Source organism: Synchiropus splendidus, chromosome 9 (assembly GCF_027744825.2).
Source record: "Synchiropus splendidus isolate RoL2022-P1 chromosome 9, RoL_Sspl_1.0, whole genome shotgun sequence".
NCBI lineage: Eukaryota > Metazoa > Chordata > Actinopteri > Syngnathiformes > Callionymidae > Synchiropus > Synchiropus splendidus.
In genome coordinates, this window is record NC_071342.1 from 17,509,507 (window position 1) to 17,522,916 (window position 13,410).

The 13,410-nt window shown below is 44.1% G+C and overlaps 1 protein-coding gene across 4 annotated transcripts in view; it reads right to left on the reverse strand.

The window, feature by feature from the left end:
* The window catches only part of slx4ip (SLX4 interacting protein), a 32,737-nt gene that overhangs the window by 9,589 nt on the left and 9,738 nt on the right, over window positions 1-13,410 (reverse strand). For all 4 annotated transcript variants that reach the window (XM_053874365.1, XM_053874364.1, XM_053874363.1 and 1 more), the window contains exons 5-6: window positions 2,938-3,015; window positions 1,815-1,903 (exon numbers count right to left, since the gene is read on the reverse strand). In XM_053874365.1, the coding sequence (XP_053730340.1) occupies window positions 1,815-1,903; window positions 2,938-3,015 (167 nt within the window). The remainder of the gene's footprint in view (window positions 1-1,814; window positions 1,904-2,937; window positions 3,016-13,410) is intronic.

Consider the following 13,410-nt stretch of genomic DNA (forward strand, 5'->3'; position numbering starts at 1 on the left):
CAGAACACAGGATACTTTCTGGACCCGGCGCGCTGTTCCATCAGTGTGTGAGGTTTGTGTACCGAACTGTGACTCCTGACAGAGCGAATCGTGAAGCGGGGCCACAGCTGTAAACAAACAATTGTTTTTGTCATGTGATAAAGTTCAGACCGGCTGTCTGGCGTCTGTCTTGAGCAAACGGTGCTGGAGGTTGAGCCTCACCACAAAGACTCTCTGCGCCCACGTGCTCGTACTGTAGCAGCACGAGAACCACATCCTGAGCCCAGGAACGCAAATCCACTGCAGCGTCTCCTTGAACTGGAAAATTGGTTACAAAATGTGAACTTTTGAATCGCCTTACTCCACTCAATTACTGTTTTCATTGAAATCCGAACCGCGGAGGGCGGAGAGACGTGTCATAGGGGGAAAAACATGAGGAGCAGTGATCATGGGATGTGCTGGAAAACCATTTCTGACTGTCGGTGGAGATGCCAGAGCGAGATACGACACTTTCCCCAGAACACTGAAGGGAAGAACGAACAAATGAAATATAATCATTGTAATTGTGAATAAGCTGCAGCACTAAACAATATAATTAGCAACGCTAACATCATGGGAACCGCTAACGTCTGTTTATGAATTCACTCAGGGCTCCTTATAATAAAACCAATTCTGACTCTGCATAATAACACCACACTGTCATTGTGCTCATCACTCTCCTGATGTGAGAGTCTTTTTCTTTCTGACATCCTCCTCTTTCACCACTACATTCTCCGACATACTCGGTCTCTCCTCTGTATCCAAACCATCTGGCCTCCCTAACTTTGGCTCCAACCCTCCCCAGACAAGGCTGTCCCTCTCCTCACTCCCAATGCATCTTCATCTCAGCTAGGTCGTATGTTAAAGGGAGACACAGAAACGAAACGATACGGAAGAAAAATCTACCAGCATGGAGCATCAAGACCAAAGGGGAATGAGATTTATGACATCATGAAGTGTGTTAGAAGAGGAGCGGCCTGGTGAGAACATGGAAGAGTTGAGGTTCAGGCAAAGACAAAGCTAAGGAAGTCCAGTTCCTAGGGTGCTAACCGCCCTAGCTAGGAGACAGGACGACCTGATCTCCGCAGAAAATGGGTTTGATGAAACTGCCTTCCATTTCTCATTCATAAAGCTGTTTCCTGACTCACAGCATGTGTGTTACACATCACACACTTCTCCTTGCTTTGCTCAAATCAACTCCAGAACGTGTGTTGACAGCAGTAAGTGGCTGCAGATGTCTTCATGAGGGCTCTTAATGATACAAACAACATAGTTTGGCGACTTGCTGAACTTCAAAGTTACTAAATGAAACCCTCACAGGATTTACCGATGTGGCAACACAAAGGCAACAGTCAAAATTAGTTAGTCCTAAAACAGCGGCGTCTTCATCATCCCTCCATCACTGGGCTGAGGGTTTTTACATTGTTATATACAGCAGACTTGAGGTTTCAGATGAAACAAACCACACCAGACTTAAGACACCTGACTGGTGAAAAGGTGCCCACTTGAACTACTTCCCACCCCTCATATACTAGGACAGTCACATTTCACCGTCCGACCTCTCGACAGCTGAAGTGCATCCGGCCCGCAGGCCGCGCTTTAATCCACACTGGCCTATATTGATCATGGTCTCCCACTTGAGGGTGTTGCATCTTCAGGAACTATCGACCCGTCCAAGCAAACAAAGAGATTACACTATAAACAGAAAGACTCACTTGGCCATACGACAGCAGGTCGCTCGATGTACTTTGCCAGACAACTGGGATAGGAAATAGAGGGGTATAAAAAGTACTCACTGTGGCTGGGCTCAGGTTTCCGAGGCGAGCTGCTGAATGCTCTGGACAACTCACGCACACAACGTAGCGCTCAGGAAACACACGCAGATCTGATGGCATAAAACACATCATCATATACTTGAGCACATCAGATTGATATACACAGAGATATGTGTGCGATTCATTACAGATTTGTATTCACTTCCTTTTAATACTACAACCAAGTAGTAGTTTAGCAGTAATTACATTTTTTAATCCATTGTTTATTACAGTGACTTAACATCCCAAATGATGTTAACTGTAACTTCTGTATAAATAAAAAAATATATATGTATTACACTTTTATTTTAATGTAAAAATACAGTGAGTGGGAGAAAAGAGGAAGAGAAAAGATGGAGGGAGCAGAGAAAATGAAAAGACTGGGAAATGTGAAAACAAAAATGTGGAAATATAATGACTTAATATAAAAAAAGCAATCCATATATTCGAAAAATGGGGTTTTAAATAATATAAAAATGTAAAAGATAGTTCTAAAATAAAGAAATATTTTCATATAAATTGTGTCAGAAATAAACTATGAGAATAAATGTAATATATTATTTAAAATATTGCACGAAAATAGACACATTTCAGTCATGTCTTTAGCAATGAACTGCTTTTACTACCAGGTAAAAAAGTGTTTGTTAAACGGCGCATCATTTAACCTAAACCTCTTCTTGACCCGGCTAATACGTACAGCAAACACAGTGGACCCACTTGCACGACCTTTGACCCGGGGACACTGGCTCTAATTTGACGTGTAATGGACCTGCTGAGAAAGAGCCATCGACTCTGTCTGCAGCGGGTCAGAACTTCCACAGTCCGGGGGAGCCAATATTGACTCTGCAGGCAGGAAGGGAACCGCATTGGTCCCATGGAGAGGTTGCTAAGGGTCACGGGCGCTAGATGGGCCATGGAGGTAAAGTCTCACTGGCTCTCTCACTCTCTCAGGGGAGCGACTTCACGGCTGCACGAGCAGGTAGGGACATAAAGACAAGAGAAGGGGAAACAGAAACCACAGGTGACAGAATCTTTCAGCAGGAAGTTCACCGGAGTTTCTCATTCTTGTTTTGATGAAGTGTATTAAAGGTGAGTGGCCACATACCTCCGTAGACCTGCTTGACGATGCAGCGGAGGCTGATGTGACGCTTCAGAAAATTGGCAGCAAGGCTGAAGTCTTTGCCTTGAAAGGAGCAAAACAGTTAGATGCTAAAGGGCAAAATGATGTGTCAGCATGAGTCACTATTGTTGAAATAATCTTTAAACAAGAATATCAGATGACAATGTAAATAGAAGAAAAAAAAGAATATATTTTAAACAGTATTTTCTACTGTACAATAACACTCTACTGCGGCTTAAAAGAGAGCCGCCGTGTCTCGCAACAAGCACAACCCTGTGAAGTTTTATTTTGTGCTTGAAAAATCAATCTTAACATTCAGTCGGCAGCTGCGGTTTGTCCAGAATAGGCTCATTTATTAAGGGGCTGCGGATGATGTGAACTGTGAGCAGGAGCAGAGGAGCTGCGTCCCCGGGCCTCTGCTCTGTTTGTCCTGGAATGCTTGACATGGTATGTAAGATGTGCTGGGTAGAAATGATGGCCTGTTGCTTAATCTGGCAGGAATTTGTTGACTAAAAGCGAGAGGCAGGCTAACACGCAACCCAGTGGCTCGCTGTAAACAAGAAAACAGCGCTGGGAATCTGATAAGCTTCCATTTCCATAAACTTTCATTCGTCACCCACTTACAATCCTGCTTCAGTCACCGCCGATTTTGCTCACTTCATCATCATCACTTGGAAATGGTTATCAGTATTTCAGCCAAGGACCACCAGCACTGACTCAGTTGATACATGTAAAACAAGCTGAGTGCATTGTTTGCGTTGGGAAAAGTCAACACAAGTTTATAATCTTAAAAGATATGATTTTACTGAAAAGGACATTCTTGAGCATAAAAACAACACATGTGAACAAGAATAGCAGAGAAAAGAGTAGGACGCTGCCTATAAACATAAACTGCTGATCATAATGTAGTGTATTATCCAGTGGAAAAGAGGTACCAAACAGGACCAGGGCATGTTTCAAGTCGGCACATTGAGCCAGATTATTAGCAGACAATTGGGTGCTATCATTTCGCCCTGCTGCGACTTGTCAACAGGTGATAGCAAACAGGTGCAAACAGGGACCACCGCCGACCATGGCAGTTGAGTAACCACCAATTGCCAAGCTTGAAGAGCCAGAGTTGTCCAAGGCCAGCGTGGACTGATCATAACTTCGCCATCTCCGTGCTGCACACCCTTATATTCAGCCCATCCTGACTGACAGACACCGCCATGAACAGCATGGATGGACCGAACAGCATTGTGTGTGTGTGGTTGTCGCAAAGCTGGCAGTGTTTTGCTCTCCGACAAGTCACGGTTTCACTTGTGAAATGTTGACAGACATCCAAGGGGATGGTGTTGATAGAGCAAATGTTGTCATCATCAAGACTGTGCGAACAGATCGCTGGGGTGGAGGCGCCGTTACGGTGTGGGGATGGAATCTGTTACCATCACAGAACTGCTCTGATTGTTTGTCATGGCCGAGTGAATGCCGGGGTTTTCCGAGGGGGTGAGGGCGGGGGGTTAGGGCTAGATCTGGGATCGAGCGTTGTCGCTTTCGCAACGTCATAGATTGTGTCAGTTTTAGGTTAGGGCTGAGTGAGAGCTTCTCTGCCATCGTTCAAGGCCTGACCTCCAAGCACAAGTGACATGTCGTGTTACTAAGAAATTCGTTCCCATCTTCCCACCCTCAGGGCTTTTATTCCAACCATCCACCTCTGGTTCTATTCCTCCACCTTCCAGTGATTATACAACAAAACATCTGGTTCCAGAATTACATCCATCACGTTCAGACGATTAGCTTCGACAAATTCCCCAGAATGCCTTGTTGCATCGTCGATCTAACCATCTAAATCTCCAGATTAAAAAGTGAATCCTTGCAAACACACAACTGCCCCCTGTGTTTTACTGCATTTAAGCTAACAGCTGCTCGGCGCAGTGGTGGAGGTGCAGCTGTTATTACAGTCTCCGCACTACAAGGAGCCGCAGCATTCCAGTTATTATCTTACTCTTTATGCTTTATGAAAAACCCACATGTGAAATTAAGACCGCTGCGTCGTGTGAACCACAGTACCACCCAGAAGAGTCTGGTCAAGACCATTGAAGAGTAAGAGTCAAGACATTCATCAAACAACCATGTTACAATTCAAAACAGAACTACATGTTATTTGATCTATTATTAAACAACCTTTTATTAATAGCGAACAAGCGGTACCCTCTTGCGAGGATGGGGACTGAAGACCTGCCGCAAGATTCCCACTTCTAGTTGCCTTTTCTCAACCAAGCTTTGAGGAAGTATTATAGCATTTTCGTCACTACCGATGTAAACCTCATTACATATACAGTAGATTAGTAGCATGTTTAAAACTATAGTGGAACCACTGGATTAGGCCAACAACATCACATCATCTGCAAAAAGCAGTATTGGAACCCAGAGGCCACCAACTCCTACTGACCTTGGGCAAGATATTGGGTACATAAAGTTCACGAACCAGACCAGAGTCAAAGGACAAAGTGCAGCCGTGACACTAAATAAGCAGAATAACTGAAGCTGCACATACTGTATATTGACGTGCAGAAGGAACAGAAGAAGAGCCATGTGTCCACATCATGACGGCCCCTGAACTAAACAAGACATTTTAAATGTGGGGAGTTTTCAATGATACGTAGAGATGATTTTCTATTTTTACACTGCAGTTGTCGTGTGAACACCTCATTACTTTTAAAGTGAAGAACTTTCCCCTCAATTACAGGATTATGTCTCTTACACAGTTCAAGATTTTTAACCTGCTGAACTTTTTTCTAACCAAAAGTTGTCATTCGAGCTTCTCCTCCCCGGTGGCAGAACAACGTTCATTTTTCTTTCTCACAACATGGCCGACAGCTATATTTGCTGCGAGTGGTGGTCGGCGTGTTACACACAAAACAGACGTCTACAGCCCACACACACACACACACACGTGTGAAGGCGCCTGTGTGAACGGCTTTCCTTTCTCTGTTCGTGGATGTCACCACGGCTGCGGCGCGAAACGTCTAATTATCGTCTTCAAGGAGAAGGCGTCTGGTGATTCGTTCTTTAATGACCTGCCACCCCACAGTTTTCCGCCAAACTGGTAGCGGTTTAACTTACCGGCCGGTGATAAGTGACAAGCACAATGTTCGACTATTGTTCTCAGATGCATCACAAAGAGACACGAACAAAATAATAAAAAAAATCAAAACAGTTCCGTCATTCATCAGATTATGAATTCCAAACTATGAAACACAAAGATATTAAGATGAGTATCACGTTGACAGGCTCAAAGTTCTTGTCAGATCTTGACCTCTTAAGCTGTTAAGTACAAAATTTGCTGAGAGCAACGTTCATACCAACGCGCTTGTCAGCACTTCCAGAACATTTAAACATGACGGACTCAAGTTGCCACTTATAAGACGAGGGCACAGATGAAGAGTTTTATTACTTGCGATACTAGAAAACAAAGACACTATACACGATAAGACTGTTATCTCACACAATACAGATCATCCAGTGATGCAATAAAGTTATAATAAATGACACTATTGTATTACTGGCTGTAGGAACACTGTTGCTCACTTTTTAGGCTGCATTGTTTCTTTTCTTTTACTCAATTCCTGGCCAACTTTCTCACTCCGCCACCAACAAAACACACAACCTTAGAGTTCCACTGGGTTCTTGAGCTGCTTGTACTGAGGTGTTGCATACTTCTATTAGCTCGCACGTCGTAAATGGGGCCATTATTCTAAAAACTTTCTCTTAGAACTTAGAAAGTGATTCAGATTTTCCTATCGGCACTCAAACAAGTCAACCAAATATTTATTTATCTTCATCGTCCAATTTTCTCACTTATGAGAGAACATCAATTATGGAATATGTTTATCATTACTTGCACGTCATTAGGTTCTTTAACAGACAGGATAACAAAGCGCTATATGTTTATGAATATTTTACTGTTATCTATCATTTGATAACACCATGGCAGCTGCCGATAAAAAAAGAAAACCTCAACGATAGAGTCCATGATTTTATGAAGCTCCACCAGAGAACATTAAAGCTAAAAGGCTCCTCAAAATCAGTCAGTTATACCGGACCATATCAGTTTGTCAGGTCCATTAGCAACGTAGTCTAACACTTTCCTTCTGCTGCCACTGAATCAGTGGCTTCTGTTATCTGAGATTTCCAGAGCTTGTTACTGATGATGGCCGAACAATAATCCAACAGTGAATCGTTGCTGTTGGAAAACCCAAAGAAACCAGATGAGAGAGCGGTATAACAACATTGCAGAAGCTACAATTGATCGGACGCACCCAACATTCTTCCATATTGAAGTGAGGACTTCATATCCATTTGTCAACAGTAACCCAAAATATACAATTTTACAGTGTTAATGGACCACTAAATATATGTTTTCTTTATCTTGCAAAAACGAAATGCATATACACAGACAAGTAAATAAATCAAACTATAGGGTAAAAACATATTGACAGGTCAAAAGTACTGATATATATTGTGGCCGTGGCGTGTGGTTTACTGTTGCTAGGGATTATGCTTATTACACATGACCATTGTATGTTTGTGGACAGCTCAGTTGGTCTTTCATGCTTTGTAGCTTGTTCGGCTTGTTCATATTTCCCTCTCCAGTATCATCACTGTTGTCAAATGTGAAGCCCACGTTTTCAAAATTATCCACCCTGGGAGTAGGTTTCAAAAATGCAACCAAAAATGTTGGTTTCATGACAGTTGGAACTTGAATGTAGAAACTAACAGAACAAGACACAAAACATTAACCAAATCTTGATCCAAAACCAGTTGCAGCAGCAGTTCAAGTGAAAAGCTCAGACTCCTCCATCTTCTACCAGCTTGACTAGTATCACGATCTACTTCATGATACATGCGTTTTGTAAACGTGGGAGACTCAGAGCAGACTGCTATTTCAAAGAAAAAACCAGTGTGGTTGTTAAATAAAGTCACAAGTACATGTTGAAATATCAAAACAGCAATTGTTGAATCAAAAGTCTTTTTATATCTTTGCGCACAATAGCCGCCAGGAGATCACACAAATATCCTCAACGCACCTATAAAAAGCAGCACAGCGCTCCTTCATTTATCACGGATACAAAGTGTCTAAGCGAAGAGGAATGCAGATCTCTATCCCTCCAGAGGCTCGGTAAGTAAGTGTCTTTCATTGCGTGCTTATTGCTTCCGTGTTTAAATACTTTGATTAATCAGCCGAACTTCATGTCTCGCTCTGAAACTATGCGCAACGCCGTCCCTGGTGGGTTGAGTTTGCCAATTCCCAGGACAAGTTGGACTGGGAAGTCTGGTCGCTGAGTTGGGAACCACAGCGTGGCCGAGACATCAGCTGTTGCCCCAACTTTATAACGTTCTGCACAACACTAGAGTTGCTCTTGGCGCCAGGCCCAGGTTCTCTCGTGCTAAGCTGACATTCATGTTTCTCTCTCACAAACAGATCGCTAGTGCCTCCTCTGGGAGTCAGTGGCCCCTTTCTGTGGCAACAGCAGTGAAATACTCCAATCTATATAGTATACATGCCTTAACTGGTTTCATTTGCACCTCTTTGAAGACAGAAGGGTCTTGCTAGGTGCTTTTCCTCTGGACTCAATGTAAAACAGGATCGTGATGGGTCGAATGGCCTCACAAACAACGCAGCATGCCATGTCTTTAAAGCAGTGGCAGATAATATCATCACCCGTAACATGAAGAATCTCCTATTATTCAGTAAATACCACAAAATAAGGGCAGCAAGACCCAGTGTATGTGCCAAGAGATGACTTTCTGGCACACAGGCACACAAACTCACATCCCTTTAGCTTTCACCGCTTCCTGGGAAAACAATGAAAGGAAAGAAAAGTCAACAAACTAAGAGGCAACTCAAGTGATGGAGACTGTAAACGGAGCAGGCAGGGGTGAGAGACTTTCAGAGTAGGGTCAAAGGAAAAGCCCCTTTGGGAACCGACTTGATTAACTGAAGTCACTTCCTGAGGAGATCATTAAAAGCAGTAGTTAAAAACACCCATTCACTTTACACTGTAGTATAGTGTGCAACACCTCATTTCTCTCACTCGGGATCAACACCAAAGGTGAAGTCAAATTCAGAACCATTTTCATGGGTCGAAGCGTCAATTTGTATAGGTCATAAAATGCACATATTGTTCCAAAATCCGGACTGTACTGTGTGGCCCCGACACAGGTAGATACCCAAACGTATCCCCACGCAGTCTCAAGAAAAGAAGTGAAGTCAGTGGGACGGTCAGACATGAGTGCCTGAGAATCTTGTTCTTTTGACTTCTCCGCTTTGAAGTGGACACCGTCCTGCTGTCCTCAAGTGCAGGGTGGAGAGTCCGAGCGAGAGTGGGGAGGGACGAGAGAGAGCGTGAGGAAGTTACCCATGTGTGAGTGGGGGCTTTCCTGGAAGGACATCACTCTCTGTGTGGAACTGTAACTCAGGCTGCAGCGGAGCACTGTGCCTTATCATGCTGCACAACGTCCACCTGAAACAATATTTGTACATGAGCGTTCAATTTAACATTTGGGTGACCCCTTCATCGCAGTTACAAAATACACCGCAGCATGGTAGCTCAGGCCAACCCATAATGCAACATGTGACTAGAATCTAGAGGCAATTATGAAGAAACCCTCCTTCTCAGAAATGTGATCAGATAAAAGTAATGTGGTTACGATACAAAATGTTATAAAGAATCATTATTGCACTTTAAGTAGTCCGAGAAACCACAAATCTCTTCGAGTGCTGCCATCAGAGTGCATTGAGACCATGATGGTAAACTGCTTACTCTGCATTAAAAGCGCCACTAAATTTAAGATTGGCTGTTTACAGATAACTGCATGCCTTGGGTTTAATGTTTACTAGAAAATGTGACAGATTCTCAACTGCTGCCAGTTTGCCAATTGTATTTCCTCATTCAACAATGAATGCCACTCACTTAAAATTGCCACTGACAATTCAACGATTCCAGGCTGAAGACAGCAATCTCATAACTTCAGACAGCGCTGTCAGTCGTTCAGCTCTGAGTTCAATAAACTCTTGGATTTCTGGTCTGTGAAAAGCATGCACTGCACACCCAAAACTACTTGGAAGGCCATAGCTTGGTCTTCATTTCAGGTTTTTGACAGGGATCAAACGTTTGTTAAAACCATTAATTCCATGCTGGGGATTGTATTTCTTCTAATGCAAGACAGATGATGAAAGACTTTAACTAGTTACACGAAATTTATGATGTATAGACAACTGGAGATTTTAGTGAGAGAAAATACACAACGCTTGTATGGAGTTGCAGAGTTAGAACACAATAATCCCTCACTATTTCAGAGTTAGCTTTTTGTGGATTCTTTTTTTAATTCAAGTGAAATTATTTCATTTATTTAAGGCATGCATTAGACACGATCACAGCTGACACAATAGACACCAACCCAGGTCAACTTAGGAAAACACATCTCAGAGCCCAAGAACTGGCCAAGTATTTCATAGTCAGTACCTTTTCCCAACACTTTAGCAATGCTAGGCCACATGTCTTAACCCCCCTGCGGAGTATGATCACACTCCACTCACACAACTGTCCTTCGCCAGCTCTTTGAGTCCTTAGAGGTTTCATTGTTCTGGGAAAACAAACAAACAAACAAACAAACACACACACACACGCACGCACGCACGCACGCACGCACGCACGCACGCACGCACGCACGCACACACACAGGGTACACTTCCAGACGCCATTTGAAAAACCCAAACACAGACCTTCGAAATCGTATTGGTGTTTGCCTTCAGTATGCATGCGTGTCGGTGGGATGACACACTTTTCAACAGTTACCCTAAATTGAATTACCAAGTAAACTGTCGTGTAAAATGAGCAATGAATGATGGACGATCACCTACAACCCAATGTAAAATTAGTTCACTGTGCTGCTCTGACACCTGTCAACATGAAAGGCCACTGTTATTGAGCATTGCGCTAAACCTCTAAAACGGATTGGTCCATCACAAAAGCAGCTGATAGCAGAACATGTCTAGAGGCAGTGACTCTCTCAACCAGTCAGGAGTGAAAAAAACATCTTCTGAAATTTCCTCAAACAACGCACTCTGGTCGGGCAAAACATTTAGAATGAGTTCAAGCGAGTGTATGCCGACTCCCAGACCAGATTGTGGTAAAGGGGAACAGTCACATGAATGTGATTCGTGCTCAGGCAGAGGCTCAGGCCCTAATTATATGGGGAAAGAGTGTGGTGTGACAGCTATGGCAGGGATTGTGGTCGTGTCCCAAGAGAATGCATCTGACCTTGTGGAGAGGAGATGAAGAGAAAGTGAGAAAACCTATAGTAAGTATATGAGTGGAAACGCCATGCTAGCAAAAGTGAGGGAGAGTAAAAATGCAAAAACAAAAGAGAGAGAGAATCATAATCTGAATTGAAGGTGTGGAACAAGGGGGTTGCATGAGGAGTGAGACTGTGCTATGTGTGACTGCAGTGGAAAGCACAGGTCTTACAGAAGGGATTTTAAGAGGCACAGCAACACCACAGACCAGCAGGAGGAAGGGGCTGCCCAGCAGGGGCTGGAGTTGGGAGGGAGAGAGTAGAGCGGCCTATACTAGCTGGAGCGGCTACTCTGATCAGGATCCATTTCAAGCCTGGGCCTTGGAATTCCTTTGTTCCTGTCACAGGTCTCCATTTCCCCCTTGTCTTAATCCCGGGCTGCCTCACGCCCAGAGCAAGGCAGGTAGCTCTGCCACAGACATGCCTCTCTATTTCCAGACCAGTCCACACATAGCAGCCAGTCACAAAAATAGTAGTGGACGCACACTGAGGAAGCAAGGTAAGCTGCAAATGTCATGATATCTTCGGGACGGCCACAGATGGATGGACACTGGTTTATAGTTCAATAGTCATTTAAAGAACAAAATGAGTCTTGTTTTTAATATTTCCTCATCTGCCACATTCATTTTGAGGAGATAAGTGGGATATTCACAGAAACCTCCTCCACCAGTAAAGCTATCCTGCAACACTTGTGCGTCCCCTGCCATGGCTGTGGCCAGGCTGCCTTAAGCCCCCTTCATAGGGCTGCCAAGAGGAGTCAGTGGTACACTGTGCAGCGCTCGCAAAGCCCTCTCCCACGGCTATTAGTGACCATTCATGTGGGGAGCCTGGGAAAATGCCTCTCTCGCCTGCCGTGGCCATGGGGAAACAGTCTGGCAGGTGTTCCCTCCCTCTAAGCCCTGGCACCTGTGCAGGAAGAAGAAGGACCCAGCTCTGCCATGGGGTAAGATGGTACCGCCAGGAGGCATCACCCAGGCTGCTTCACCTCCAGAGGGACATTCCAGAATGGTACTCGCTGGCCCCGAGAATGAGTACAGAGAGGACATAAAGCACCTTCTAAATGTGTCAAGTGAAGTGTTATTCGATAAATTACTGTAAATTGTCCAAAATAAACTAGTACTTAAGGGATAGCTAAACTCTTGGGAGCTTGCCAAATAACACCTAAATAAATCACATTGTAACAAGCTAGTAATCCATTCTTAAGTGGCCTGCTTTAAGAAAGTACGACTCGAGCGACTCAGAATCCAGGAACTTCTTTAAGATAAATCGCATCGCTCCTTTTTCTCACTGGCTCGTGAACATACACACGTGTGTGCACAGCCTGCAGAGAAGACTTGCAGCAAGAATTTGCTCTGAGGGTCCTTGGAAAGTTGTTGATAGCTCATTTGAAGTGCCAACAGCTGAGGCCGTTGCACCGTCTTTACTACTGGCACCGACTCAAACTCTACTGAATACAAGACTCACAATCCCTGTTCAACACTATCCCACACATACATCGCAAAACATCTGCCTTTTTTTGGCCCAGAGATCAGTGCGGCCCCACCTGACACCCTTCCCCATGTGCAGCAACATATGTGTACGTATGTTTTGGTTCCTACTCAGATACCAAAACATGGTCTTATACAGGTATAAAGCAGACCTGTGAAGACAACCAATCGATGCGGACAACGTCTAGTAATGGTTGACGTTTGACCTGCTTGAAGTACAGACAACCCCAATGCTTATTACACGCCCTGGGCTCTGCAGGGTTTCCCTCCCTTAGCCTCTGGTCTGTCCTCCCCTTTTTATGACTGCTGCCCACATGCTTACTTCTCACAGACCCCACCTTTACGGTCGCCTCAAATGGGACAATGAAAAGACGAGGAATTCCATTACACTCACTTAAGACCTGTAATAGGAGGGGAGACATGAGGCACTAAATCTTTCCAAGTCCAGAGAAGATCATTTTTCTGATATGGTCGGCAGTGTCTTGTTCCAGCGGCTCTTTTTTTTTTTTTTTTGGCAAACAAGCTTAATCATTTTTACATGCATACTTCACTGCTGAAACAGTCATAGTGCCCTTGTTCACACAGCCGAGTGTGAGAGTCGCCGTGCATGCCCACAGTGTGTGTGTGCGTG